At 38.6% G+C, this 27,662-nt stretch overlaps 1 protein-coding gene across 6 annotated transcripts in view; it reads left to right on the top strand.

Annotated features, from left to right (window-relative positions):
* Positions 1-248: 248 nt before the first annotated feature.
* The window catches only part of CCDC146 (coiled-coil domain containing 146), a 141,234-nt gene continuing 113,820 nt past the window's right edge, over positions 249-27,662 (top strand). For 2 of the 6 annotated variants that reach the window (XM_040260762.1, XM_040260759.1), the window contains exon 1: positions 252-406. Coding sequence is in view for 4 of the 6 variants with exons in the window: in XM_040260758.1 (XP_040116692.1) it covers positions 23,198-23,356 (159 nt within the window). In the remaining 2 variants the exon portion in view is untranslated. Of the gene's footprint in view, positions 407-19,486; positions 19,820-23,186; positions 23,357-27,662 lie in introns of those variants that run through there. The other 4 variants (XM_040260758.1, XM_040260756.1, XM_040260760.1 and 1 more) reach the window with 4 other exon arrangements.

Below are 27,662 nucleotides of genomic sequence, written 5' to 3'. Positions count from 1 at the left end.
TAGGTAGTTCCAATGGTGGTCAGATGTTGAATGGCTCAGACAAACTGAGAAACTACATTTCCCAGAAGGCAATGCACAGGATGCTAAGGGTAGTTACGGCAGGTGTTGGACGGAACTCGGAAGGCCTGCGCTTTCCCCTCAAGCCCATTAGCCATTGGAGGGACGCGGCGGGGCAGGGGTGGGGGGGGGGAGGGCGGCGGCGGAATATCCACACCCCACTGGCCAATGGAAAGCGAGGAAAGCAAAAGATGGGCCAGGCTGGTTGGTTTCCTTGGATACCGAGGACGCGACTTCTCCGAAGCGGGTGGAGCTTTGGAGTGAGACGGAGGAAGATCCTCTGAGAAAAAATAGGAGCCTAAATAAGAATCAGGACGAAGAGTAGAGCTAAGAAACTGCGCTTTTAAAGGTGAGAACGTGATTTAAAATAGGAGTACCCTCAGTGAGTGGTTAGCTCCAAGCGTCATTAAATTAGTGCGGGTTACCCTGGGACGGAGAATACCTCTGCAAGAGGTTAAAGACTCATTAGTGCTGTCAAAGGAAACTCCCTCTCCGAGAGCAAAATATAAGAATAGCATTAGCGTCCTGTCTCCTTTCAGACTCTAAAAGATCTCAGGCCAGTCATTGAATGTATCTGAGTTTAAACTGCTTGCTCTTAAAATTAGGTCAATAATACCTTCTTTGTCTTGCCTCAAAGGTTGTGTTTTTGTTTTTTTATTTTAATTTTAGGGATCAAATGAGATAATGGATGTAAACACCGGTGCACAGGCTGTCAAGTTGCAGTTTATACTATTTTTATTTTATACCTAAAAAATCCTAATGAACTGAGCTAAAGTCCTCAGGGGCCCAAGTCAAGGAGTTCTTTGCAAGCCATTACCTGTTTAAAGATTCCGTGTTTTCCTTAAGTTATCCTTTCCTCCTTTCTGTCCTAGTCCATCCCCCTCCTTATAAAGGTTCACTCATGAGAGGTGCAAGCTCTTAGGTTCATCAAGTTCCCACTGCATATTACTTCTGTCCTTGGCTTTGTGTTTCATTTCATCATAATTATTCAAACTGATCTTCAAGCTGTCTTTTTAATAAAATCCCACAGGAATAACTTTGGGAAAGGCATTGGTTTAAGCATCTTGAGAATGCATTCAACTTAGCTGTTCAGTTCAGTTCAGTCGCTCAGTCATGTCTGATTCTTTGCAACCCCATGGACTGCAGCACACCAGGCCTCCCCGTCCATGACCAACTCCCTGAATTTACTCAAACTCATGTCCATTGAGTCGGTAATGCCATCCAACCATCTCATCCTCTGTCATCCCCTTCTCCTCCTGCCTTCTATCTTTTCCAGCATCAGGGTATTTTCAAATGAGTCAGTTCTTCGCATTAGGTGGCCAAAATATTGCAGCTTCAGCTTCAACATCAGTCCTTCCAATGAACACCCAGGACTGATCTCCTTTACGTTGGACTGGTTGGATCTCCTTGCAGTCCAAGGGACTCTCAAGAGTCTTCTCCAACACCACAGTTCAAAAGCATCAATTCTTTGGCGCTTAGCTTTCTTCACAGTCCAACTCTCACATCCATATTTACTATTTTCAAATAAATAAGATAAAACGGACCAAAACCGTTACTTTTTGGATCATCTGAGCTTTAAAATGGAGATTATGTATATTAAGGTTAACATAAGATATTAAAAAGTTAGTGATACTTTTATAAGTCTGATGTCATGTAGCAAGTCTGTCCACATATCAAAAATAACCAGTAAAAGTATCACCTTCCACCTTTATGACATTATACTTTTCAGAGCATGTTCACATGTATCATCTCATGGTATCCTCACAAAACACTCTGTGTTTAGCAGGGCAAGTATTATTATGCTTACATTATTGATGAAGAAACAAGTTTTGAAAGATTAAGAAACAATTAGAAGGTCTGACCCTCTCACCACTCTACTAAAACGTCCTTCTATCTTCCTGACACCTTTGGAGAAAAAAAAATTATTTATGAAATGAATAGAAAGTCATATATAACTTCCCCCCATATTTAGAGTTTACTTGTGAAATATTTTTGCACAGTCAGTTTTGTAAAAGCCATTCCTGCAGTCATGAACATGCAGTGCTGGTAGGAATATGTTCTTAAAACTTTCAGAGTTCAGTTTAGCAATATGCATGGTGCTGCTGCTGCTGCTAAGTCACTTCAGTCGTGTCTGACTCTGTGCAACCCCATAGATGGCAGCCCATCAGACTCCCCCGTCTCTGGGATTCTCTAGGCAAGAATACTAGAGTGGGTTGCCATTTCCTTCTCCAATTCATGAAAGTGAAAAGTGAAAGTGAAGTCGCTCGGTCGTGTCCAACTCTTAGCGACCCTACGGACTGCAGCCTACCAGGTCCTCTGTCCATGGGATTTTCCAGGCAAGAGTACTGGAGTGGGGTGCCATTGCCTTCTCTAAGCACATTAAAAATGTGTGTATCCATGACCTAGAAATTGTACTTTTTGGAACTTAATGTAAACATGAAATTAGGGATATTCACAAAAACTTATGTTCAAGGAATTTTTTTACAGGATTACTTATGATAATAAAGAACTGAAGCAACCTAAATGTCCAAAAATAGGAGGGTGTTACATAATTTGTGAACATCTGAAATATTATGCAATAACTTTAAAATTATATTTTGAAGACTGTTCAATTATATGTGAAATCTTCTACAACATAAAGAAAAACCTATAGTTCTCCTTCTTTGTATGGAAGAACTATACCCGCAACTACCACAGTCACATAACTTTCCTTCTGACACTTCCAGTCATCCAGTGTGTGGAGGTTTTCCCCTCAACAAAAAGCAATTTCTGTGACACCAGCTGGATGTCCTACAATTCAACTCGATTCTGACACTAACGTTAGATCCCATAGGTCAGGGGTTCAATTCCACAAAACTGTTCCCACCCACCTCAGATGCCGATGACAAGCAGGAGGTCCTCGGGTTAGCCACAACTTCTATCCCATTTGGCTAGAAAATGGAGATTCCCACAAGCCTCTCAGATTCAATTTATTTGCTAGCGTGGCTCACAGAAATCGGGAAAATACTTGAATTTACCACTTTACTAAAGGATTAGTAAAGGATACAGATGAACGGTCAGATGAAGAAACACAGAGGGTAAGGCCTGGGAGGGTCTGGACCGCAGGAGCCTCTATCCCCCTGGAGTCAGAATGTGTTCCTCTCCTGGTGTGGATGTGTTTACCAGTCTGGAAGCTCTCCAAACTGCATACAGTCTGATTGTTATGGAAGCTGCATCACATAGGCTTATCAACTCCATTTTCAGTCCTTCCTTCTCAAGAAACTTGGGGGCAGAGCTGTAGATTCCAAGCTTCAAATCATGTCTTATTTTTTCTGGTGACCAGACCTCATCCAGGAGTCTACCCAAAGTCACTTCATTAAAACAAAAGACACTCCTATCACCCAGGAAATTACAGGAGTTCAGGAGCCCTTTGTTGGGAGCCAAAGGCTGAGACCAATAGAGATATATTGTTCTGTTATCTCACAATAATGTAAGTGACATGAGTAGAATATCAAATTGTATGTATAGTGTATGATCTCAGCTCTATAATAAAAATAACAGGAATTTTAACATAAAACTATATTTTAAAATATATTCCATAGAAACAATTATAGGGAAACACAGCTTGATAACAATGGTTATCTCTAAGTAATAAGACAAATTATCTTTTTGTGTGTGTGTCTTCAATAATGAATATATATTACATTTATAATACAAAAATTTAGATGCATTTCTTAGCATGTATTGTTTCCTAAGACTGACTCAAATAATTAAATAGGTAGAGGATTTCTTACCATCTAAATGCCCATGGACAGCAAGGAGATCCAACCAGTCCATTCTGAAGGAGATCAGCCCTGGGTGTTCTTTGGAAGGAACAATGCTAAAGCTGAAACTCCAGTACTTTGGCCACCTCATGCGAAGAGTTGACTCATTGGAAAAGACTCTGATGCTGGGAGGGATTGGGGGCAGGAAGAGAAGGGGACAACAGAGGATGAGATGGCTGGATGGCATCACTGACTCGATGGATGTGAGTCTGAGTGAACTCCAGGAGTTGGTGATGGACAGGGAGGCCTGGCATGCTGCGATTCATGGGGTCGCAGAGAGTCGGACACGACTGAGCGACTGAACTGAACTGAAAATGCCTATGAATATTTTACTTAATAATTAATATTCAGTAAGCATACAATTTAATATAGCATGATGAAATTTTGTCTGAGATACTTTATATTTAACTATTCTGATAGTTAAAGCTGTGGTTTAAGTAGCTGTTTCATAAGCTAGCCTAGTGGTTAATTTTTGACACCTCGTTCTGTGATGAAGACTTAACATACTCCAGACAGCCTAATGGAACAAATTCATTCCATACTGGACAATACATTCTGCAAAGTGAATGACAGTCTCTCATTGAGTCTTTTCAAGTGTCGGGGCAGGGAGGGTGGGGCCCCTGCTGCTGGGAGTCCTGGTCCACCTAGGGCTCTTTAAACTTTGTATTTGGCTGAAGTACACCAGGTCCTGATCATGCTCGGGAGATCCCTTCCCTGTGTCTTCCATCCCCTTCACAGGAGCCGGCTGCTGTGATTTACATAGTCCTTCCCTGAATTAACCCATCATCAGCCCCCAAGGCTCTCAGGCTGCAAAGTTGTGAAGATTCAAGGCTTTTTGTGGATGATAGGAAATTGGTCCTCACACTAAGTTCTGTGGACTGAATCTATTCAGAAAGTGATCTCTCTCAAGTTTTAAAAAAGGGAAATTTAGTTGTCTGGTGCTACAGAAATAAGAAATTTAAAAGATTTGTGCTTGAAGATCCAATAACTCACAATTTAAGGTCACATACAAGGATAAGTATTATTATAAGTAATTTCATTACAGCATTTAAAAAATGCCAGTTAGGTTTTATTAGTTGCAGAGCTCTACAACTCTTACACCCTATGAATGACAGATGATATTGCATGAAATCAGCACTTGTCTTCCATCTTACAGATGCTCTGAGTGATATCAGTCACAAAAATCACATGTGGACAGCCACAGCAGGCTGTCACAAAAGCAAAAAGAAAACCTACAGGCTAGGAGAAAATATTTGCAAACAATGCAACCAATAAGGGCTTAGTTTCAAAAATATTTGCAAACAATGAAACAAATAAAGGACTTAGTTTCCAAAATATACAAACAGCTCATACAACTCAACAACAAAAAATAATCCAATCCAAAACTGGGCAGAAGACCTAAACAGAAATTTCTCCAAAGAAGAAATACAGATGGGCAATAGGCACATGAGAAGATGCTCATCACTAATAATTAGAGAAACACAAATCAAAACTACAATGAGTTACCACTTCACACCAGTCAGAATGGTCATTATTAAGAAATCTACAAATAACAAATGCTGGAGAGGATGTGGAGGAAAGGGAACCCTCCTATACTGATAGTGGGAATGTACATTGGTGTAGCCCCTGTGGAAAACAGTATGGAAGTTCCTCAGAAAAGAATTATCCATATGATCCAGCAACCCCACTCCTGGACATATATCCAGACAAAACTATAATTCAAACAGATACATTCACCCCTATGTTCAGAGCAGCACTATTCATGATAGCCAGGACATGGAAACAACCCTAAATGTCTATCAATAAATGAATGGATAAAGAAGATGTACATATAAACAGAGGAACCCTACTCAGCCATAAAAAAGAATGAAAAGATGGCATTTGCAGCAACATGAATGCAGCTAGAAATTATCATACTAAGCGAAGTAAGTCAAATACAGAAAGACAAATACCATACGATTTCACTTATATGTAGAATCTAAAATATGACACAAATGAAACTATCAATGAAACAGAAACAGAATCACAGACACAGAGAACAGACTGGTAGTTGCCAAGAGGGAGCGATGGAGTGGGAGGTTGGGGTTAACAGATGTAAGCTTTTATATAAGAATGGGTAAATAACAAGATCCTATTGTAAAACACAGAGAACTATATTCAGTATCCTATGATAAATCATAATGGAAAAGAATATATGTATCAATAATGTATATATATATAGATGTATAACTGAATCACTTTGCTGTACAGGAGTAATTAACACATTATCAGCTATAAGCGTTAGTCGCTCAGTCATGTCTGACTCTTTGCAACCCTGTGAACTGCAGCTCTCCAGGCTCCTCTGTCTATGGAATTCTCCAGGCAAGAATGCTGGAGTGGCCATTCCTTTCTCCAGGGGATCTTCCTGACCCAGGGATTGAACCCAGGTCTCCTGCATTGCAGGCAGATTCTTTATCATCTGCTGCTGCTGCTGTTGCTAAGTGGCTTCAGTCGTGTCTGACTCTGTGCAACCCCATAGATGGCAGCCCACCAGGCTCCTCTGTCTATGGAATTCTCCAGGCAAGAATACTGGAGTGGGTTGCCATTTCCTTCTCCAATGCATGCATGCATGCATGCATGCTAAGTCGCTTCAGTCATGTCCAACTCTGTGCAACTCTATGGACAGCAGCCCACCAGGCTCCCCTGTCCACTGGATTCTCCAAGCAAGAATACTGGAGTGGGTTGCCATTTCCTTCTCCCTTTACCATCTGATACTTCAACAAAAAATTCAATAAATGAACAGCAGAGGGCATTGGAGACTTTTCAGAAAAAAAAAAAATGTAATCTACAGAAAGGATTCTGGAATTCACTTTAAGTGAGGGGTGCCCTAGGAATTTGCTAACTTAATTATAAACTTTTGAAATAAATATATCTTACAACTTCTGTTCTTCTTACAAAATCTTAATAAACTCAATAATCTAGAGTAACAACTATAATACTAAGAAGTAGTTAATGAATATGTAGGTTATCCCATTTGAAATCCCAGGTTATTTGTTTCCATGCAGATGATGTACTGGAAAAAGCTTATTACTTATTGTAGTCAAATTTCTCTCACATTGAACACCTTGAGAAATCATCTAGTTTACAAATATCTGAAGAAGATTCCCAGGGTATACATTAAAGCAATATGTGTGTGTGTGTCTAAGATAATATTTATTGCAAATAGAAAGTTAATTTCTAAGAGAAAAACTTTAAAAGCTCGCTTTAGGCTAGAGTTCTTGTATGTGCTAACTCTTCATTGCACTTCTACAAAGCATCAATAGTGTTGCAACCATTAACACATACTTTGAGTAGAAATTCCATTTACATTTTACATATTTTGAGGCAATACTGTTAGTTGTGTACAGGGTCAGGATTAATATTACTTCTTGATAACATTTTTTTCATTAAATAATATCCTTCATTATCTCTAGTATTGCATTCTATCTTGATGCATATTTTAATCTAATAATAATATTTTCATCCTTTTATTTCAAACCTGTGACATTATATTTGGGACTTGTCTCATAAACAGAATATAGACAGATATTTTAAATCTAATTCAAGAACCTGTATCAACATGTAAATTGGATCTACCTACTTTTTTGTAATTACTTTTACGTTTATACTTATTCTTACCATCTTCTTTTGTGTTTTCTATTAACCTTGCCTTTTTGTGCCTTTTTTGTGTTCTTGCTTTTCCTGCTTTTCTTCATTCACGTCTTTAGTTTAAATGTTTTTCTTTGTTCACCTTTTGCCTCTATAGTAATTTGAAAGGCTATTTTCTTCTAATCATTATCCTTAAATTTTTCACATACTTTAGCAAATGTCTAATCAGTCAGTATCTCTATCTTCATCTCAAATAATAGAATTCTCTAACATAAGTCTTTTCCCTTCCATCTTTCATGTCATTTATTGTCTTGTGCTTTTTAGTTCCACCTTGTTTTTAAAGCCAAGCAAGTAGTTATTATTACTGCTGTTTATATTTAAAGCTTATTTAAATTTAGCAAAGTTTACCAATTTATTTGCTCATCTCTTTCCTTCTAGATTTATTTTTGTTTGAGAGTCTCTGAGTAATTTCTTCAGACTATGAAGTGTTTTTATTTTACCCTCACTCTTAAGTAATAACTTAGTTGACATACACTGTCTCTTAGTGGGCTTGTCAGGTGTCTTCAGTGGTAAAGAATCTGCCTGCCAGGAGGAGACGCAGAGACACAGGTTCTGTCCCTGAATCGGGAAGATTCCCTGGAGTGGAGTAGGAAAAGGCAACTCACTCCAGTATTCTTGCCTGGAAAATTCCATGGACAGAGGAGGCTGGTAGGCTATAGTCCATGGGGTCAGAAAGAGCCAGACACGACTCAGTGACATGCACACAAGCACTGTCTCTCAGTACGCTGGAGAAGTACAGTTTTTGCTAATGAGAAGTCTTCTATTTGTCTAATTTATTTCCTTTGTGGAGAACCTATTTTTTATTTTTGGTTATTTTTTATTATTTTCCTTTTGTTATAATAGTTTACATTTCAGTATTCTGTGTATGTTTAGATCTTTTTGTTTGCTTTGGTTTATTTTAAAGTCAAATTTGCTGCTGCTAAGTCACTTCAGTCGTGTCCCACTCTGTGCTACCCCATAGACGGCAGCCCACCAGGCTCCCCTGTCCCTGGGATTCTCCAGGCAAGAACACTGAAGTGGGCTGCCATTTCCTTCTCTAATGCATGCAAGTGAAAAGTGAAAGTGAAGTCGCTCAGTCGTGTCTGACTCTTAGCGACCCCATGGACTGCAGCCCACCAGGCTCCTCCATCCATGGGATTTTCCAGGCAAGAGTACTGGAGTGGGGTGCCATTGCCTTCTCCGAAAGTCAAGTTTATTGAGGTATAATTCACACAAAGTAAAACTCACCCATCTAAAAACAAAAAAATATAAAATAAAATAAAACAAAAAAAACCCCAAAACTTTCTCCAAATCAAGGTTGCAAAGATTTTCCTCTACATTTCCTTTTGGAAGCTTTTTTACTTTTAGATTTTACATTTAGGCCTATGCCTTATTTCAAGTTAGTTTTTATAAATTAGAGTGTGAGGTGAGGAACATTTTTTTACATAAGGATGTTAAAGATCAGTTGTTCCAGCATCATGTTGGAAAATATGATCATCTTAATGGATTAAAAAAAAAAAAACATTTAGCAAAATTCAATACCTAGTCCTGATTAAAAACCCTCCACAAACTTGGAAGTGAAGGAATTTCCTCCACCTAATATAGGTATTCATGAAAAACACACACTCAGTACCATACCTAACCGTAAAAGACTGGATGCTTTTTCCTTTTAAGATCTCAAACAAGGCACAGTTGTGCGCTCTCACCACTTGATTGTTCTGGAGGCTCTAAATGTTACAAGACAGAAAGAAGTAAAATCGTCTACTTGTAGACATGACCATCTAAGTAGAAAATTCAAAGGACTATTATACAAAGCTAACTGAATTAATTAAAAAGTTTACAAGAAACAGGGTCAATACAAAAAAATTAATTCTATTTCTAAGGGCTAAAAATGGCATTTGGAAATTGAAATTTAAAGACAATGCCATTTATAATAAAATACAAACTGTGAAATACTTAGGGATAAATTTAATGAAACAGAGTCGGACACGATTGTGAGACTTCACTTTCACACATTGGAGAAGGAAATGGCAACCCACTCCAGTGTTCTTGCCTGGAGAATCCCAGGAACGGGTCGGGGCATCGGGGAGCCTGGTGGGCTGCCGTCTATGGGGTCGCATAGAGTCGGACATGACTGAAGCGACTTAGCAGCAGCATACAAGACCTATTTTCTGAAAACCATAAAGCACTGCTGAGAGAAAATGAAGATCTAAGTAAGTGGAGTGAAATACCATATTCAAGGAAAATAAGACTCAAGGTGGCATATCACTCACACTAATTATTGATTCATTGTTCAGTCAAAGATTTTAGCTGGCTTCTATTTTAAATTCTATTTTAAAAATAGAAATTGACAAGTTACTTCTAAAATGGAAATGGAAATGTAAAATGCCAAGTATAGCCACAACAATTTTGAAAAAAGAGCTAAGTTTGAGGACTCATCCTACTTAATTTTAAGACTTATTTTAAAACTGCAATAATCAATAAAATGTTGTATGACTGTAAGGAGAGACATTTAAATCAATGGGACAGAATAGAGACTATAGAAATAAACCTAAAAATATCTGGTTAGTTAATTTTTGAGGAAGGTACTCCTATAATTATAATACAACAATGGGAAGAGGATACTTTTCCCAACAAATGTGCTGAAACATTAAATATCCATATGCCTCTCCATCCCTCCTCCAAAAGAACATTAACCTTTACATCAGAGCAGACACAAAACTTTGAAATAGTTAAAAGTTGCAAATAGAAGAGCTAAACTCTAAAAGTTCTAGAAGAAAACATAGGGAAAATCTTATGACCTTGAGTTTGGCAAAGAGTTCTTAAGATACAAAAAGCATGAATTAAAAAAGGAAAAATTATAAATTGGATTTCTTCAAAATTCAGAAGTTTTGCTTTTCAGAATGAAGAGACTAGGAAAGATTGAGAGTATTTATAAGACATTAATAAGCAACTTGTATCCAACCCTCCAATTAAAAATAAAATTAAAAAAGCACTGTATCCAGAATATGCAAAGAATTTTTACAATGATAAGAAAAACTATTTTAAATGGGCAAAAAACAAATTGAACATACATGTAAACTAAGAAGATATATAAATGGCAACTAAGCCCACAAAAGAATGCTCAAAATAATTAGTCATTATGGAAATGCAAATTGAACCACAAAATTATTAGATACTATTCAAACCTACCAAAATGGCTAAAACTAAAAATACTGCCAATACCAAGTATTGACAAGGATGTAGAGCAGTGGGAACCCTCATACATTGCTCGTAGGAGTATAAAATGGTACAGCCAACTTGGAAAACCATTAGACTCTTTCTTATAGAATTAAACATAATTTACCATTTGACCCAGAAATTCCATTCCTAGGTGTTTACCCAAAATATACATTCACATGAAGACTTGTACTTAAATATTCATAGCAACTGAATTCATAATAGCCAGGAAAGAGAAATAAGCATCTATCAAATGGAGAATGGCAAATAAATCATGGTGTATTTATACAATGGAGTATCATTAAGCAATAAATGAAATATTGATATCCATAGCAATGTATATGAGCTTTAAAAACCTTATGCTAAATTATAGAAGCCAGAAATGGAGAAGGCGATGGCACCGCACTCCAGTACTCTTGCCTGGAAAATCCCATGGACGGAGGAGCCTGGTGGGCTGCAGACCATGGGGTCGCTAAGAGTCGGACATGACTGGGCGACTTCACTTTCACTTTCACCTTCATGCATTGGAGAAGGAAATGGCAACCCACTCCAGTGTTCTTGCCTGGAGAATCCCAGGGACGGGGGAGGTGGGCTGCCATCTCTGGCGCTGCACACGACTGAAGCGACTTAGCAGCAGCAGCAGCAGAAGCCAGAAACATATAGGATTCTACACACGTGAGATTCTAGAAAAGGCAGAACTACTGGTGGTTTCCAGGTACTGAGATGGAGGGGACAGGAAGGGAAGGGCAGTGACTGTAAAGGGCACAAAGGGAATTCTTAGAGCAATGGGAATGTACATGGCAGTGATCACACCCTGTCCGTATTTGGAAAAACTCATCAAATGTATACTTACAATAAGTTTTATTTAATATAAATTATATATCTCAATAAAGCTGATTTTTTTTTAATGTACTGAATTCATGTTCCCATTCCTCTCCTACTCCTGAGCATGAGACCCAAGTTCAGAGTTGTTAGGCAGCATTATAGTTCAGGGTGGCTGTCTAGTTAGGGGTGCCTGACCATGCTGATTCCTCCTGAGATGTGCATCCACCTGGGTCTCCTATGTGGGCTTCCATGCTGGCATCTTCTGAGAATCCTACATCCCCAGTTGATGCTCAGTTGTATGATCCACAAAACTTTCTGAAGCAATGTCTTCTCATCATAACACCAAGGGCTCTTGGGATGCAGCACTCCCGGTCACCCTCAACACCCCTCCCACTCCACTCTAAAATCTCTTCAAGCCTCTCTGCTTTATCACACGAAAGGGTAGGACTGATGATGGCTCTGGAAACTTGCCACTTTCCCCAAGTCCTACTTGGCAAGAGAGGCACGTTATCCCTCTGATGTCCTGCAAAGTCCAAGTTTCATTGTCTCATTTCCTGAGCTTGATCATGAGTGAACAGAGTGCCTCAGGAGACCATGCCAGCTTGATTCCTCACCACCACTCCTTGTTCCCCAGCTCAGAAGGTGTTTTGATTTATTTTATTTTTAATTTCCTCTTCCAATGTACAATAGGAAGATTGTCTTGCTAAATATTCTTTTAACCCTATCAGTTCAGTTCAGTTCAGTTGTTCAGTTGTGTCTGACTCTTTGCGACCCCACGGACTGTAGCACTCCAGGTTTCCCTGTCCATGACTAACTCCCGGAGCTTGCTCAGTCTTATGTCCATCGAGTTGGTGATGCCATCCAACCATCTCATTCTCTGTTGTCCCCTAGTCCTCCTGCCTTCAATCAGTCCCAGCATCACGGTCTTTTCTAATGAGTTGGCTCTTCCCATCAGATGGCCAAAGTATTGGAGCTTCATCTTCAACATGGGTCCTTCCAATGAATATTCAGGACTGATTTCTTTTAGCATGGACTGGTTTGATCTCCTTGTAGTCCAAAGGACTCTCAAGAGTCTTCTCCAACACTGTGGTTTAAAAACATCAATTCTTCAGCACTCAGCTTTCTTTATGGTCCAACTCTCACATCCATACATGACAACTGGAAAAACCACAGCTTTGACTAGATAGACCTTTGTTGGCAATTAATGTCTCTGCTTTTCTAACCCTATAATAAGCAATGTAAAAACCTTTGCTTTTAGAGGAAGGAAAGAAATTGAGTAAGGGATGCTGCCTGGGAAGAGGAAGACAACAGTAGAGATCTGCCTTGGACCAGAGGAAACCTGTAAACAGGAAATACTCATGCAATGAAAATAGAAATCTGTGAAATTTCTAAATATGGGAGAAGGAACTTGCTTGCTTTACTTACTGTCTGTAAAGTTGGCTCTTCCCACAGGGCTTCCATGGTTGTCTGGTGGTTAAGAATCTGCCTGCCAATGCAAGGTACATGGGTTTGATTCCTGGTCCAGGAAGATTCTCACATACCACAGAGCAGCTAAGCCCCGCAAGCCATAACTACTGAGTCCATGCACCACGCCTACTAAAACCCACGCACCTAGAGCCCATGCTCTGCAACAAAAGAAGCCGCTGCAGTGAGAAGCCTGGGCACCCAAACTAGAGAACAGACCCTGCTCTCTGCAACTAGAGAAAGCCCACATACAGCAACAAAGACCCAGTGCAGCCAAAAATAAATACAAAGAAAATCTCGGGGAAAAAAAGTTGGCTCTTCCGTGACTCAGAGTTGACACATATTCTTTTTAAGGACTTTTAAAATTTTTAGTTGCTCCCTTTCTGCTTCTCCAGTACCCAATATCCTACATAGTCTTTCTCATCCTAGATTTAAACATCTCACAGTGGGATTTGAAGATTAGATTTACCAGGACTCTCACACCAAATCCTAAGGAGAGCTCTGGGACAAAATCATGCTAAAGAGGACCCAGGTCGCCTTTTCCAGACCATAGATTCCTGAAATAATTTGATCCAGTCCCAAGGTGACCTCTGTTTATTATTTTTCCCTATAAAAATAATCCAAGGCATATTGTATATGAAAGCAGAGGAACCAGGCAGAGATGGGAGGAGGCTGCCATTTATTGAAGACTATATGCTGAATCTGGGCAGAGACTTCACATACACTGTCCCATTTTATCTTCGCAACAACTCTTAAATCATCTTTCAGTTAAGGAATAGCCACTTAGAGGCTGAATGTCTTGCCCAAGGTTATACAGGAAGAGGGGAGGAATGAGATAAGCCCACACTGAGGAACTTCCAAGTAGTCGATCCATTAGCCCATGCTGTTATCCTGGTGGACTAAGTAAAAGACACTAATCCCAGTCTTAGATGAAATAACAGGAGAAGGGGGAAGACAGAAGGAAGAAGGGAGAGACCTGGGCTCTTGCAGATCAGAGGCAGTGACAGTCCCATATTTCATGAACATCTTCACTAAGGAAACAGACCCATGCAGACACACAGTTTCTCCTGATGTGACATGGAGAAGAGAAAAGGTGTACAGGACAGAAGAGGTATGAAGGCGATGGTCTGATTAGACAGGATAGACAAGTGTTGGAATGTTATGAGTGTGCTTTCTGGTATCATTTTTTTTTAAATTCAAGCAAAGATAATAGAATTTGAAAACCATGGACATTTTCATAGTAAGAGTGAGGAATGGCCTACAATGTGAAGATTTTAGATTGTATGCACATGTGTAAGAATCTCTGTTTAACAGATCTTCTGGGAGACTGGCAGAAGATGGCAGAAATGTCCAGAAATACTTGGGCATTTCATACCTCCCACAGGCTTTGACACTCAGTCTCTGCTTAATACTAAACTATTTGGAAACTATTAGGGAGATCAATGGGCTTCCCTGGTGGCTCAGAGATCAATAGGACCTCTCAGGCACTCTTTCAATTTCTGAAGCCTGACCGGACTTGTAGACTGATTGTAAATTATTGCAGATGTAAGATCCAGCATTTCTTGTCATACTTTGTATATGTGAAGGCATTCCTTTGGTTTGTAACTATAACAACAAGTTTTATAGTCCATGGTTTTACACAGATCAGTCTTAAGGCCTTTTGGACTGACAATTGCTGCTCTACAAGAATTAATTTGTTTCTGATTTATACTCTGCTGGCCTGCTCTTTCCCAAAGGCATCCTAGCCTTACATCTTTGTGGCGACAGAAGTTGAAGTCCATCAGCCTGCCTGTATTCTTGACCGTGCTTTCCTCTACTGGAGGCCTAGGGGCAAGGGCTTTGCTAGGACCATGGCAAGTGTCCCACAGAGCAAAATGCAAAAAAGGGTAAGGGATTTAGAGTAGTAAACATGGATTTGAATAAATACTGTCGTTTATTGCTGTCTGGTCTTAGTCACATCATTTATATTCTCTGACCTTCAATTCCCTCACCTATGAAATGGAGATAATTATTCTTAGGGAACATGGCTGTTGTAAGGATTAAGTAAAACAATATGAGGGAAAGTTTTGTTTAAATAGTAAGGGACTATATAAATGTTCTTATAATTAGGTACACAGCTAAGTGACCACTGGGCAAGAGTCTCTGCACGCTGATGGGGCAATCAGGAGGATACGTTAGAGACAAAAATCATGTCAGTTTCACATCTATGTAGAAGAACTGTTTTTATGACAGTTCTTCTACATAGATGTACTCACCATCATGACCCAATATGTTATACCCACTCAGAAATGAGTAACACAGAGCTCCTTTTAGCAGTGCAGATTTCTAAGAAGAAAGCAGGAAGCTTTAAAGAAAGGATAGCTTTTCTTATATCTGTGTTTGGGGTGGGAGTGTGCAGGAGGAGGTGATAGGACTGTGAAATGAGTTGGGAGTGGGGCTAGAGCTCTCTCAGCATTTTTTCATCCCAGAGAAGGGAGCTCATCCTGTACAAGTCCTGGGTTCTCTATGATCATGGGCAGTTAACTGGTCGTGGTGGTTGTTTAGTCACTGAATCATGTCTGACTTTTGCGACCTCGTGGACTGTAGCTCGCCAGGTTCCTCTGTCCATGGGATTTCCCTGGCAAGAATCCTGGAGTGAATTGCCATTTCCTTCTCCAGGGGATCTTCCAGACCCAGAGATCAAACCCATGTTTCCTGCATTGACTGGCAGATTCTTTACCACTGAGCTATCTGGGAAGCCCTCCTCATTGATTACACATGCATATATTATCATTTAAGACTTAACTCTCTAACACTGTGAACATTTACTTTAAAGTTTAGATATGCACTTGGAGCTTCCTCTCAAGAGTTTTGTTTTAAGTGTATGAAATGTTTTTAATTAAATGATGTCCAAGCCACATTGTTAGTTTAACACTTTGATTATGAACCACACTTTATCTATTGACTGCTGCTGCTGCTGCTAAGTTGCTTCAGTCGTGTCTGACTCAGCAACTCCATGGACTGCAGCCTACCAGGCTCCTCTGTCCATGGGATTTTCCAGGCAAGTGTACTGGAGTGGGTTGCCATTGCCTTCTCCGCTACTGACTGCAGTGGTTTTATTTATTTATTTTTTTCCTGTGCAAGAATGGTTTTTTGTGGGGTTTTTTCAAGATTCTTTTTTGAGTGGCTCTTTTTCTTTCTTATTCTTTTTTTTAGGAACAGAAAAAAGCCGTGGTTTGATTTGCTGGGTCTTTGAATGACAAAGCTTTTTTATTCCCTCTTCTTAAAAATATGACATGAAATCTGTATCTATATGTTATTAATAAAAAAAGTTTCAAGTATAATCTAGTCTTTGCATGGTACTAAAGGGTTATATAATTGTACATAGAATGAAGTACCTAGACATAAATAAGTTCAATAATTGTATCTGTTGCATTTAAGACTGCCAATGTCTTAATATCTGATAATGATCTTGTTGTTGTTATCGTTGAATTAATTGGATCTGAGGTGATTGCAGGCTGCGTGTTGGGTTGGCTGCCCAGTATTGTGAGCCTGTCACACTGTGGACCAGAGGCCTCTCAGAAAGAAAAGCCTTTAGTGTAGACTTTAATGTTACCTTCAGAAGAGAATACACGTGTAATCACAGAGATACACTGACAGGATTGAGAGGCACTTGCTCTACAACTTTAAATATACCACAGTTTTTTAACCCCATTTTGACATTTCTATGTTTTTTAATAAATATAGGAAACTGAAACAACAAAAACTTAGGTGTCCCGGACTTTTCCCATCCTCCAAGGGGTCTAGCTCTGAATTATTATAGAAATGTTTATGTAACTAACCTCTTATAGCAGTGGGTGATGGAGAAAGGAGCATGTGATTATGTTTCCAGGGCAATTAAAAATGATAAATTACAAAAAATAATGCCCAGGTTCTGTGTGGGACAAAGAAATACTATGTTTGACTTTACAATACACCTCACTATTCTAAGATAAGCAAAATATATGCTTGTTTAGTGACTAGTGATATCAAAAGGCAATATGGTGGTTTCCTGCTACATCTATTTTGAAACAAGCATTGCCATTTTACCTTCAAAGTCATATCATTTGTGTATCCTGCCCATTCTCTGGTGTGCGGGGTTTTCAGTTTTTTGCATGTGTTTCTTATAAATGTCAAGACAAATTTCCTGAACAGTTCAAAATCAAGACAAAATGATCACCTCTTTAGCTTTAGGGAAGAGGAAGTAGTGGTGTGTCTTACAAAACAAGGCATGCCCTGCAATGTTTATTGCTTAATTATTCTCTGGGAAGCTTCCTATTTTGGCTCTGTCTTTTAGCCCTGAGGTGAAGTGTGAATGATAGAGTTGAGTGTTCTTCTGCAATGGAACTAAAGCTTTTACTTTTCTTCTTTCCTCCTTTAGCAGCCTTTTGTTTTTCTGTGTCAAAGCTCAGTACATGTCCTTTCCCTTCTAGAGAGCCTCATACAGGCACAGCCTCTCCTCTGGACTCCTACAGTGCAGCATGGTGTGGCCTTGGTACTGCTCTCAGTACCTAACCTTCCAGTCAGGGTTGCTTCACTGCAGAACTTTCCCTGCGAATGGCACTCACTGGGAACATGTAGTGGCCCCATAACCCTGCTTCTGCATCCATGCTTTCACAGCACCTCTTTCAGTTACTCATAATTTTTATATTTACCTCTGTGATTCTGTGATTAATTGCCATCTTGCTCACCAGTCTGTGAACCTCCCTGATGTCAGGGACTTGTCTGGTTTTGCTCACTATGGCATCCATCTGCTACCCATAGCACAGGGACGGCTCAAAGCCTCTAAATTGTCTCCTTGCCTCCAAATTCACACGCTTTCCAGACCATTTTTCTCACTGCCAGCAACATCTTTATAAATTCAGATAACTCCTCTCTGCAAAAAATGTAATGGCTCCCAATACATATAGATTAAAATCTAAATTCGAGGATACAAGTTTCTTTTTAAGCCTTACCTACATTTCTAAGAAAACTGCTTTTTATTTAGGTTTATTTTATCTTCATGGACTACACTAAAGTCTATGACTGTGTGGATCACAACAAACTGTGGAAAATTCTTAAACAGATGGGAATACTAGACCACCTTACCTGCCTCCTGAGAAATCTGTATGCAGATCAAGAAGGAACAGTTAGAACTGGACATGGAACAACAGACTGGTTCCAAATAGGAAAAGGAGTACGTCAAGGCTATATATTGTCACCCTGCTTATTTAACTTATATGCAGAGTACATCATGTGAAATGCTGGACTGGATGAATCACAAGCTAGAATCAGGGTTGCCAGGAGAAATAGCAATAACCTCAGATATGCAGCTGACACCACACTTATGACAGAAAGCAAAGAGGAACTAAAGAGTCTCCTGATGAAAGTGAAAGAGGAATGTTAAAAAGTTGGCTTAAAATTCAACATTCAAGAAATGAAGATCATGGCATCTGGTCCCATCACTTCATGGCAAACAGATGGGGAAACAATGCAAACAGTGGCAGACTTTATTTTTTGGGCTCCAAAATCACTGCAGATGGTCATTGCAGGCATGAAATTAAAAGACACTTGCTCCTTGAAAGAAAAGCTACGACAAACCTAGACAGCATATTAAAAAGCAGAGACATTACTTTACTGACAAAGGTCCATATAGTCAAAGCTATGGTTTTTCCAGTAGTCATGTATGCATGTGAGAGTTGAACCATAAAGAAAGCTGAGTGCCAAAGAATTGATGCTTTCAAACTGTGGTGCTGGAGGAGACTCTTGAGAGTCCCTTGGACGGCAAGGAGATCAAGTCAGTCAATCCTAAAGGAAATCAGTCTTGAATATTCATTGTAAGGACTGATGTTGAAGCTGAAGCTCCAATACTTTGGCCACCTGATGCGAGGAAGTGACTCACTGGAAAATACCCTGATGCTGGGCAAGATTGAAGGCAGGAGGAGAAGGGGACAACAGAGGCTGAGATGGTTGGATGGCATCACCGACTCGATGGACATGAGTCTAAGCAAGCTCTCAGAGTTGGTGATGGACAGGGAAGCCTGGCATGTTGCAGTCCATGGGGTCGCAGAGAATCGGACACAACTGAGCAATTGGACTGACTGTACCTTATCTTGTATGACACAGAAATTATTTCCCTGCATTCCTCCCTCTTTAGATTATAAATCACTTGCACCTTTGTACACTCTTGATTTTCATAAAATGACTCAATAAATGTTTGCTTGATTGATTTAGATATTATGGAGATATACAGCTCTAGAATCACTCACTATACTTGATAGCTATGTAGTTCTTACACCAGGCATTTAGATGTTTTATAAATATTCTCTTGTTTATATCACTGTGGCCTATGAGTATATATTGTTGTTTCATTTATGGCTCTCAATTCATATTGACTGCAGTATGATAATATTAGTACAATGGACTTTGCTATATTAACTAATCCCTGAATATTTTTTTGTCTGTTAAACTTTGGTATCTACTGAAAGCCTTTCTGTCTCTATATTTAACTAGATTGATTAGTGTTTTATATTTAATTCACATGAGATTTTTGCACTTGCCTCTACTGTGTCTTTTTACTTTCTTACTCTCCCTTTCTTTTCTAACAGTTGAAGTTTGTCTGATAATGTCTATCAGAATTCCATTAGTGTCCTTTAGTTGCTTTCCTATGTAAAATGTCTTACCTGCCCTAAAATATTTAGAATGTTTTCAAGATAGTAGAGCCTGAAAACATCAACAGACTCAGGAATTTGTGCAAATTCAGCATGACATCTTCTTTCTTTGGCCAGGTAAGCTGTACCATATTTAAAGGTGCCATGCTCTGAGAAGATAGCCTGAGCTTCTGTTTTCAGGTTAATGCCATCTGGATTATAAAGATTCCAAGAACCTTGAAAATATACTTTTAAATAAATTGGTGTACTTTACTTTGCAAAACTGTAATTGCAGAAAACTGGAAACATTCCATATATTTATAAATAAGGGATTATTTGAATAGCTTGTGGCATACCTATGCAAAGGGGTGCCTTGCAGCTGTGAAATGAAATGAGGACTATCTCTACAAATATACAGAGATATTTAGGGAGTTCTTCAGTATATATTATTAAGTCTAGATGTCTAGGTTTTGCTTCAAAATAATATGGAGAGTGGAGAGGGAAAATGAAAGGGTTTAGATAAAACAGAATTACTCATGAATTGTTATTTGTTGAAGTTACTATGGTTATGTTTGATATATTTCTTAAAGAAAAGGCTAAAAGCAAAAGCTGAAAATAACAGTTCTGAAGAAAATGTTTTGCTGGGAAAGCCCTAAATCATTTCATCCATGAAATGACTGAACGTACATATTTTAGCTTATTAACACAAATCTAAACACTCCAGTGTTCTTGCCTGGAGAATCCCAGGGAGGGGGGAGCCTGGTGGGCTGCGGTCTTTGGGGTCGCACAGAGTTGGACACGACTGAAGCGACTCAGCAGCAGCAGCAAATATGTCATCAAGCCATTTCCAGTTCCCTGAAGACTTAAACAATAAACTGACTAAGGTTGTGATACCTTAATAATAACAGGTTCTATTTTTTAAAAAAACTGTATTATGGCATTAAAAATGTGTGTGTTAAAGGAGGGGCAGTCCAAACAATATTACTATTAATATCACATAAAGAAAAACAACCAGACATTCGGTGCTTCATGATGGAAATGCATGCTATACCTGTGAAAGGTTTTTGTAGCAAGAGGAGGAAGGCAAGTACATGTGCAATTTACGGTTGTGGCAGAAAACTGGAGATAGTAGAGTGGAAGCTAGAAGTCCGGAGGCATTATCACATCTAATATGCATTTTCTTCATGAAATAGAAAAATTAGTTACTATCGCTTCCATTTTTAGAGAGGAGAAAACAATGAATCAGTGATATGCCTGTGACCATTTTAATAAATTCAGGAATCAGAGCCTGCCATGCCATCTAGATTCATATTTTAGAACATATTTTCCATATTCAAGGAAGGAGGAGCCCTATCATCAGAGTAGGAATAACGTAGACATAATAGGCAATATGTACTCAACAAAACCTTAAAATTACATAGGCAGAACACTCTTTGACATAAAGCAGCAATATATTTTTGGATCCTCTCCAAAAGTAAAGGAAATAAAGGCAAAAATAAACAAATGGAACCTAATTAAACCTAAAGCTTTTGTGCAGCAAAGAAAACCATCAACAAAATGAAAAGACAGCCTACTGAATGGGAGAAAATATTTCCAAGTGATATGACCAATAAGGGATTAATATCCAACATATATAAATATCTCATATAACTTGACATCAAATAAAACAATCAATCAAAAAATGGGCAGAAGACCTGAAAACACATTTTACCAAAGAGGAAATGTAGATGGCCAGCCAAAATGCACATGAAAAGATGCTCAACATCGCTAATCATCAGGGAGATGCAAATCAAAACTACAATGAGATATCACCTCACTTGTCAGAATGGCTAACATCAAAAAGACCACAAGTAACATAATCTGGCATTGATGTGGAAAAAAGGGGAACCCTCCTACACTGTTGACGGGAATGTAATTGGTGCAGTCACTGTAGAGAACAGAATGGGGATTTCCTCAAAAAACTAAAAATAGAACTACCATGTGACCCAGCAATTCCACTCCTTGGTAAATATCTGAAAAAACACGAATTCAAAAAAATACATGCACCCCAGCGTTCACTGCAGCAGTACTTACAACAGCCAAGATATAGAAACAACCTAAATGTCCATCAACAGATGAATGGATGAAGAAGATGCAGAATACTACTCAATGGAATAATACTCAGTCATCAAAGAGAATGAAATTTTGCCGTTTGCAGCAACATGGATGGACTTGGAGGGCATTACTCTAAGTGAAATAAGTCAAACAGAAAAAAGATAAATACGGTATGATATCGCTTATATGTGGAATCTAAAAACTGCAACAAACTAGTGAATATAATATAAAAGAAATAGACTCATAAATATATAGACAAACTAGTGATTACCAGCAGGGAGGTACAAACTGTTGGGTGTAACATAGGCTCAAGGATGTATTATACAACATGAGAAATATAACCAGTATTTTGTAATAAGTGAAAAGGGAGAGTAACTTTTAAAAATTGCATAAAGTTTTAAAAAAATTAAAGCAAAAAGAAATTAAGACAGTTGAAGTGATCCTGTCTAGTAAGAGAAGAAACCAGGTATGCTCATCTGTTGAGTGCACATTCACATATGCGGAGATCAAAAGAGCAGATTAGATTGGCATTCTCCTATGCAACGGAGGCCTCTTACCAGCTCTCAGAGGAGAGGCCATCCCAATGCCACCAAAGTGAACCAATAGAGACCTTGCTAGCCAACACGGGTTGTTTTAGAAATGACTTTAGGTCCACTTGACTACATGAGCAAATCAATGGTCAAAAAACAAGGCTGTTTTCAAGGATGTGTGACCTGTGCAGTGATAAAATGACTCACTTTTGGAGCGGCTAGTACTTGGCTTAACATTCTGGTGTCACCAGCTTGAAATACCTGTAATTTTATTTTGAGCTTATGTTTTGTAAGTGGAGTCTGATGAAAGAGTTGAGCATATGCACACGAGACCGGCCGGTGTCAGGGTGCACAAGCATACAGGCCTGTGCAGTGGCAGCAGCCAGCAGTGTGGGTATCAGGCAATTAGCCCGGTGGCCTTGTGCACAAGTGCATGCCCAAGGCAGAGTGGGGCACCACAGGGTGTTGTTCTTTATGTTTATAAAAATAATTTGAATTAACTTTGTGCTATATTTTAAGGATAAAGGTTCTGTTTATTAATCCAATCGAATACTAATTGAGTGCCTACTACAATACTCAGTGAACAAAATTAGATTTATTTTCTGCCTTCATGGAACCTAAATTCTAGTTACTAATTATTTTTTCCAGTTAATGAAATAATCTACTCTTTAAAATTGGAAGTATTGCTTGGAGTGTATCAATGGAGAGCATCTTTGCAACAAAGCAGCCTTTTATAGTTATGTGATTGCAGCTAAATTTCCTGGCCTATAATTTCATTGAATAGATTACTCTAATTGTTTTTATTATCCTATCCTCCATTAATTTTACTTTATAACTGAAGATATCCATAAATAGCTAAATATGGAATGATTTTATTTTAGAATTGTGAAAAATGGAAGACAGTACCACAGACACAGACCAAGAAGAGGAAGAGGAGAAAAGTGGAAAGGCTCAAGAAGACCCCATTTATGCTATTGCACCCACAATTAATATCCAAGATGAGCGATTTGTTGATTTATCTACAACTCCAGCTTTCATTTGTCTGCATGAGGTACATATACATTTATGATTACTCTCTTTATAAATTACTACAATGAGACTTGCCTCCTTACCTACTTAAAGATTCAGATGAAGTTAATATCATTATCAAAATAATTTATCATATGTAATCTGTATGTGATACATACTGTTTGAGGCTCTTTAAAATAGTCCCTACCTTCTCTTCCAAAAGCCTATCACATAATCCTGGACTAATGCAGTAGTGTAGGTTCTGATACTTTGAAGGCATAATAAATCTTTACATACATGCAACTACTTAAGTACTTTCTGTCTGTTGGTAAATTAATTAAGAGATTTCTTTCATTATTGGATAGACTATTTCAATAAAATGAAGATAAATGGTTTTATCTTATATTCTGATAGACAGAATATACATTTAGTTAACTAAATGTAGTTACTTCGGAGGAGAAGGCAATGGCACCCCACTCCAGTACTCTTGCCTGGAAAATCACATGGATGGAGGAGCCTGGTAGGCTGCAGTCCATGGGGTCGCTAAGAGTAGGGCACGACTGAGCGACTTCACTTTCACTTTTCACTTTCAAGCATTGGAGAAGGAAATGGCAACCCATTCCAGTGTTCTTGCCTGGAGAATGCCAGGGACGGGGGAGCCTGGTGGGCTGCCATCTATGGGGTCACACAGAGTTGGACACGACTGAAGTGACTTAGCAGTAGCAGCAGTAGCAGTTACTTCAGAAGAGTACTGAAATATATTGTTTTCTATTAGCAGAGAAGCAAAACAGGGAATATGATTTTTGTTACATTTTTGTCTGATTTTTTTTTAAAAATAAGATGAACATTTAGGAAACATCCAAAAATGAGGAGAGTGTTTTCAATAGTAACTGACCACATAGCAACTTGTCAATTTTGAGAGCTGTACTTGAGAAAAGAGTTTAGAGGGCATATGAATTCTGGGCTCCTAACTTTACATGAATATAACTGAATAAAACACCTAAGAAATTGGATAGTAATAATAAAATAAGCTAAAAAAATCTTTGGGTAAAATCAGTGTGTGTGTGTGAAGTCGCTCAGTTGTGTCCAACTCTTTGCGACCCCGTGGACTGTAGCCTACCAGGCTCCTCCGTCCATGGGATTCTCCAGGCAAGAATACTGGAGTGGGTTGCCATTTCCTTCTCCAGGGGATCTTCCCAACCCAGGGATCGAACCCGGGTCTCCTGCATTGCAGGCAGACGCTTTATCCTCTGAGCCACCAGGGAAGCCTCTCCCTTACCACAACACAAATTAGTCATAATTATACATATTTCCCCTCCCCATGGAGCCTCCCTCTCCTCACCCAACCCCACCCCTTGAGATCATCACAGAGCACCAAGCTGGGTTCCCTGTGTTATATAGCAACTTCTCACTAGCTATCAGCTTTATGTACGGTGATACAAATATGTCAATGCTATTTTCTCCATGTGAGTTTACTTAAAACCAGAAGCAAAGGTAAATCCCCACCCAAATATTTTATTGGTGTAAATGTTTTGAATATTGTTGAACTTTTGTTTTACATATACACATAAACCACATATCAGGAACACCTGATATCAGTTTGTTCCATTACTCATGTTTTCAGCTTTTATCACTTGGTTAAGGTGGTGACTTCTAGCTTTCTTTTCTATAGTTATTGTTTTTCATCTCAAAATTAATAAGGCCCTATGGGGAGGTAATCTGAGGCTATTTAAGTATCCTCTTTGTTGTCATTCAGTCACTAAGTCATGTCCAACTCTTTGCAACCCCATGGACTGCAGCACACCAGGCTTCCCTGCCCTTCACTATCTCCTGGAGTTTGTTCAAATTCATGTCCATTGAGTTGGTAATACTACCTAACCATCTCATCCTCTGCTGCCCTTTTCTCCTTTTGCCTTCAATCATTCCCAGCATCAGGGTCTTTTCCAGTGAGTTGGCTCTTCCCATCAGGTGGCCAAAGTATTGGAGCTTCAACATCAGTCCTTCCAGTGAATATTCAGGACTGAGATCGACTGGTTTGATCTCTCTGCAGTCCAAGAGACTCTCAAGAGTCTTTTCTAGCACCATAATTCGAAAGCATCAATTCTTTGGCACTCAGCTTTCTTTATGGTCCAACTCTCACATCCATACATGACTACTGGAAAAACCATAGTTTTGACTGTATGAACCTCTGTCAGCAAAGTGTTATCTCTGCCTTTTAAACTGCTGTTCTTCCAAGGAGCAGGCACATTTAATTTCATGGCTGAGTCACTGTCTGCAGTGATTTGGAGCCCAAAGGAAAGAAAATCTGTCACTGTTTTGATTTTTCCCCATCTATTTGCCATGAAGTGATGGGACCAGATGCTATGATCTTTGTTTTTTAAATGTCAAGTTTTAAACCAGCCATTTTACTCTCTTCTTTCACTTTCATCAAGAGGCTCCTTAGCTCCTTTTCACTTTCTGCCATTAGAGTGATATCATCTGCATATCTAAGGTTGTTGATGTTTCTCCTGGCAATCTTGATTCCAGCTTGTAATTCTTTCAGCCCAACATTTCACATAATGTACTCTGCATATAAGTTAAATAAGCAGAGCGACAATATACAGACTTGTACTCCTTTCCCAATTTGGAATCAGTCAGGTAGTTGTTCCATATCTGGTTCTAATTGTTGCTTCTTGACCTGCATACAGGTTTCTCAGGAGACAGGTCTGGTATTCCCATCCCTTTCAGAATTTTCCACCATTTATTGTAATCCACACAGTCAAAGGCTTTAGCGTAATCAAAAAATCAGATTTTTTTTTCTGGAATTTCCTTGTTTTTCCTATGATCCAGCAGATGTTTGCAATTTGATCTCTGGTTATTCTGCCTTTTCTAAACCCAGTCTGTACATCTGCAAGTTCTCAGTTCACATAGTGCTGAAGCCTAGTTAGAAGGATTTTGAGCTTTACTTTGCTAGCATGTGAAATGAGCACAACTGTATGGTAGTTTGAACATTCCTTGGCATTACCCCTCTTTGGGATTGGAATGAAAAGTGATCTTTTCCAGTCCTGTGGTCACTGCAGAGTTTTCCAAATTTACTGACATACTGAGTGCAGCACTTCAACAGTGTCATCTTTTAGGATTTGAAGTAGCTTAGCTGAGATTACACACTTCCATTTAAGTATCCTGCTCTGCTAAAATTTTCACCTACTAGTTTTATATCTCTGATGATTCTTCCCCAAATTAATCATTATTATGATGGCTGCAAAATGGCAAGTTTCTTACTCTATCATTTCTTCTACAATTATTAGTTGGCTTCCTACTGTAAGGTAGAATATTCTCTTCTTTCCTGTATCTATCAATCCATCCATCCATCCATCCTACAGGGTGAACTTATAAGTTCTTATTCTACTCAGTGAGTTATAATCCATCATTGCCATTATTCATTTTGATACTTCAATTGTCCCAGATTTGGTCAGTGTAACTCTTTCAAGAAGGCTCACTTACCCTTTTGAAATGTTCCTAAGATTCTTTATGTACTTTTTAACTTTCTGTCATAAGAATATATTGCACATTTAGCTTGCATTTTTTTTGCTCCAACTCTAGGATCAGCCATTTCTCAAAGGATTTTCAGTTCCCTTTTCAGAGGAGAATGATATTTGAAAACTAAGATCTCAGTGCTGGATGTGTTCACTGCTACTGGACTGTCATTGCTTCTAAGTACTCTTAGAGATAGGAAACAGGCACATAAATATATTTATTCTACACAGATATATATATATTGCTATCTATATCCTTATATATTTATAATGATGAGTTTATACCTCTATTATTAATATTTTCAAATGATCAGGATTCTCTGTTTCTGCTAAAATCCATCATATGTCTAACTTTGAAATAGTATTTCTACTTTCATACCACTATTCCTAATAATTCTATCAAATAAGGGAACAGTTTATTTCTACCAAAGATTATGCTAACAATAAAAATTATAGTCAAATTTTGTAAGCCACAGATAAAGAAACAGGAAATGTTTGCTGAATATTGCTCTTCAAGGTAATGATTCATTAAATATTTCAAGAATCTGTTAATACTCATGTATACACAAATTATAGCTATTAATCATTGGGCATGACCCCCCCTAATACAGTGGATACCTTTTATTATAAGGTCAGAGAACTGTCCATCTATTTTGAGTAGTATTTACACCAATGATTTACTGCTTGAGAACTCTTTTTTTTCTTAGCCAGCAAAATCTTGCAGAGTGAATTATTGGATTAAAACAACTTTACTTCCATAATAAACATCATTGAGGTTATTCCTATTGGCATCTAGTTTTATTTTCTACGATTCACAAGTCTAAGATTGTAAAT

The sequence above is a fragment of the Oryx dammah genome, unplaced genomic scaffold (assembly GCF_014754425.2).
Source record: "Oryx dammah isolate SB20612 unplaced genomic scaffold, SCBI_Odam_1.1 HiC_scaffold_18, whole genome shotgun sequence".
NCBI lineage: Eukaryota > Metazoa > Chordata > Mammalia > Artiodactyla > Bovidae > Oryx > Oryx dammah.
This window is presented reverse-complemented; position numbering and strand designations above follow the sequence as displayed.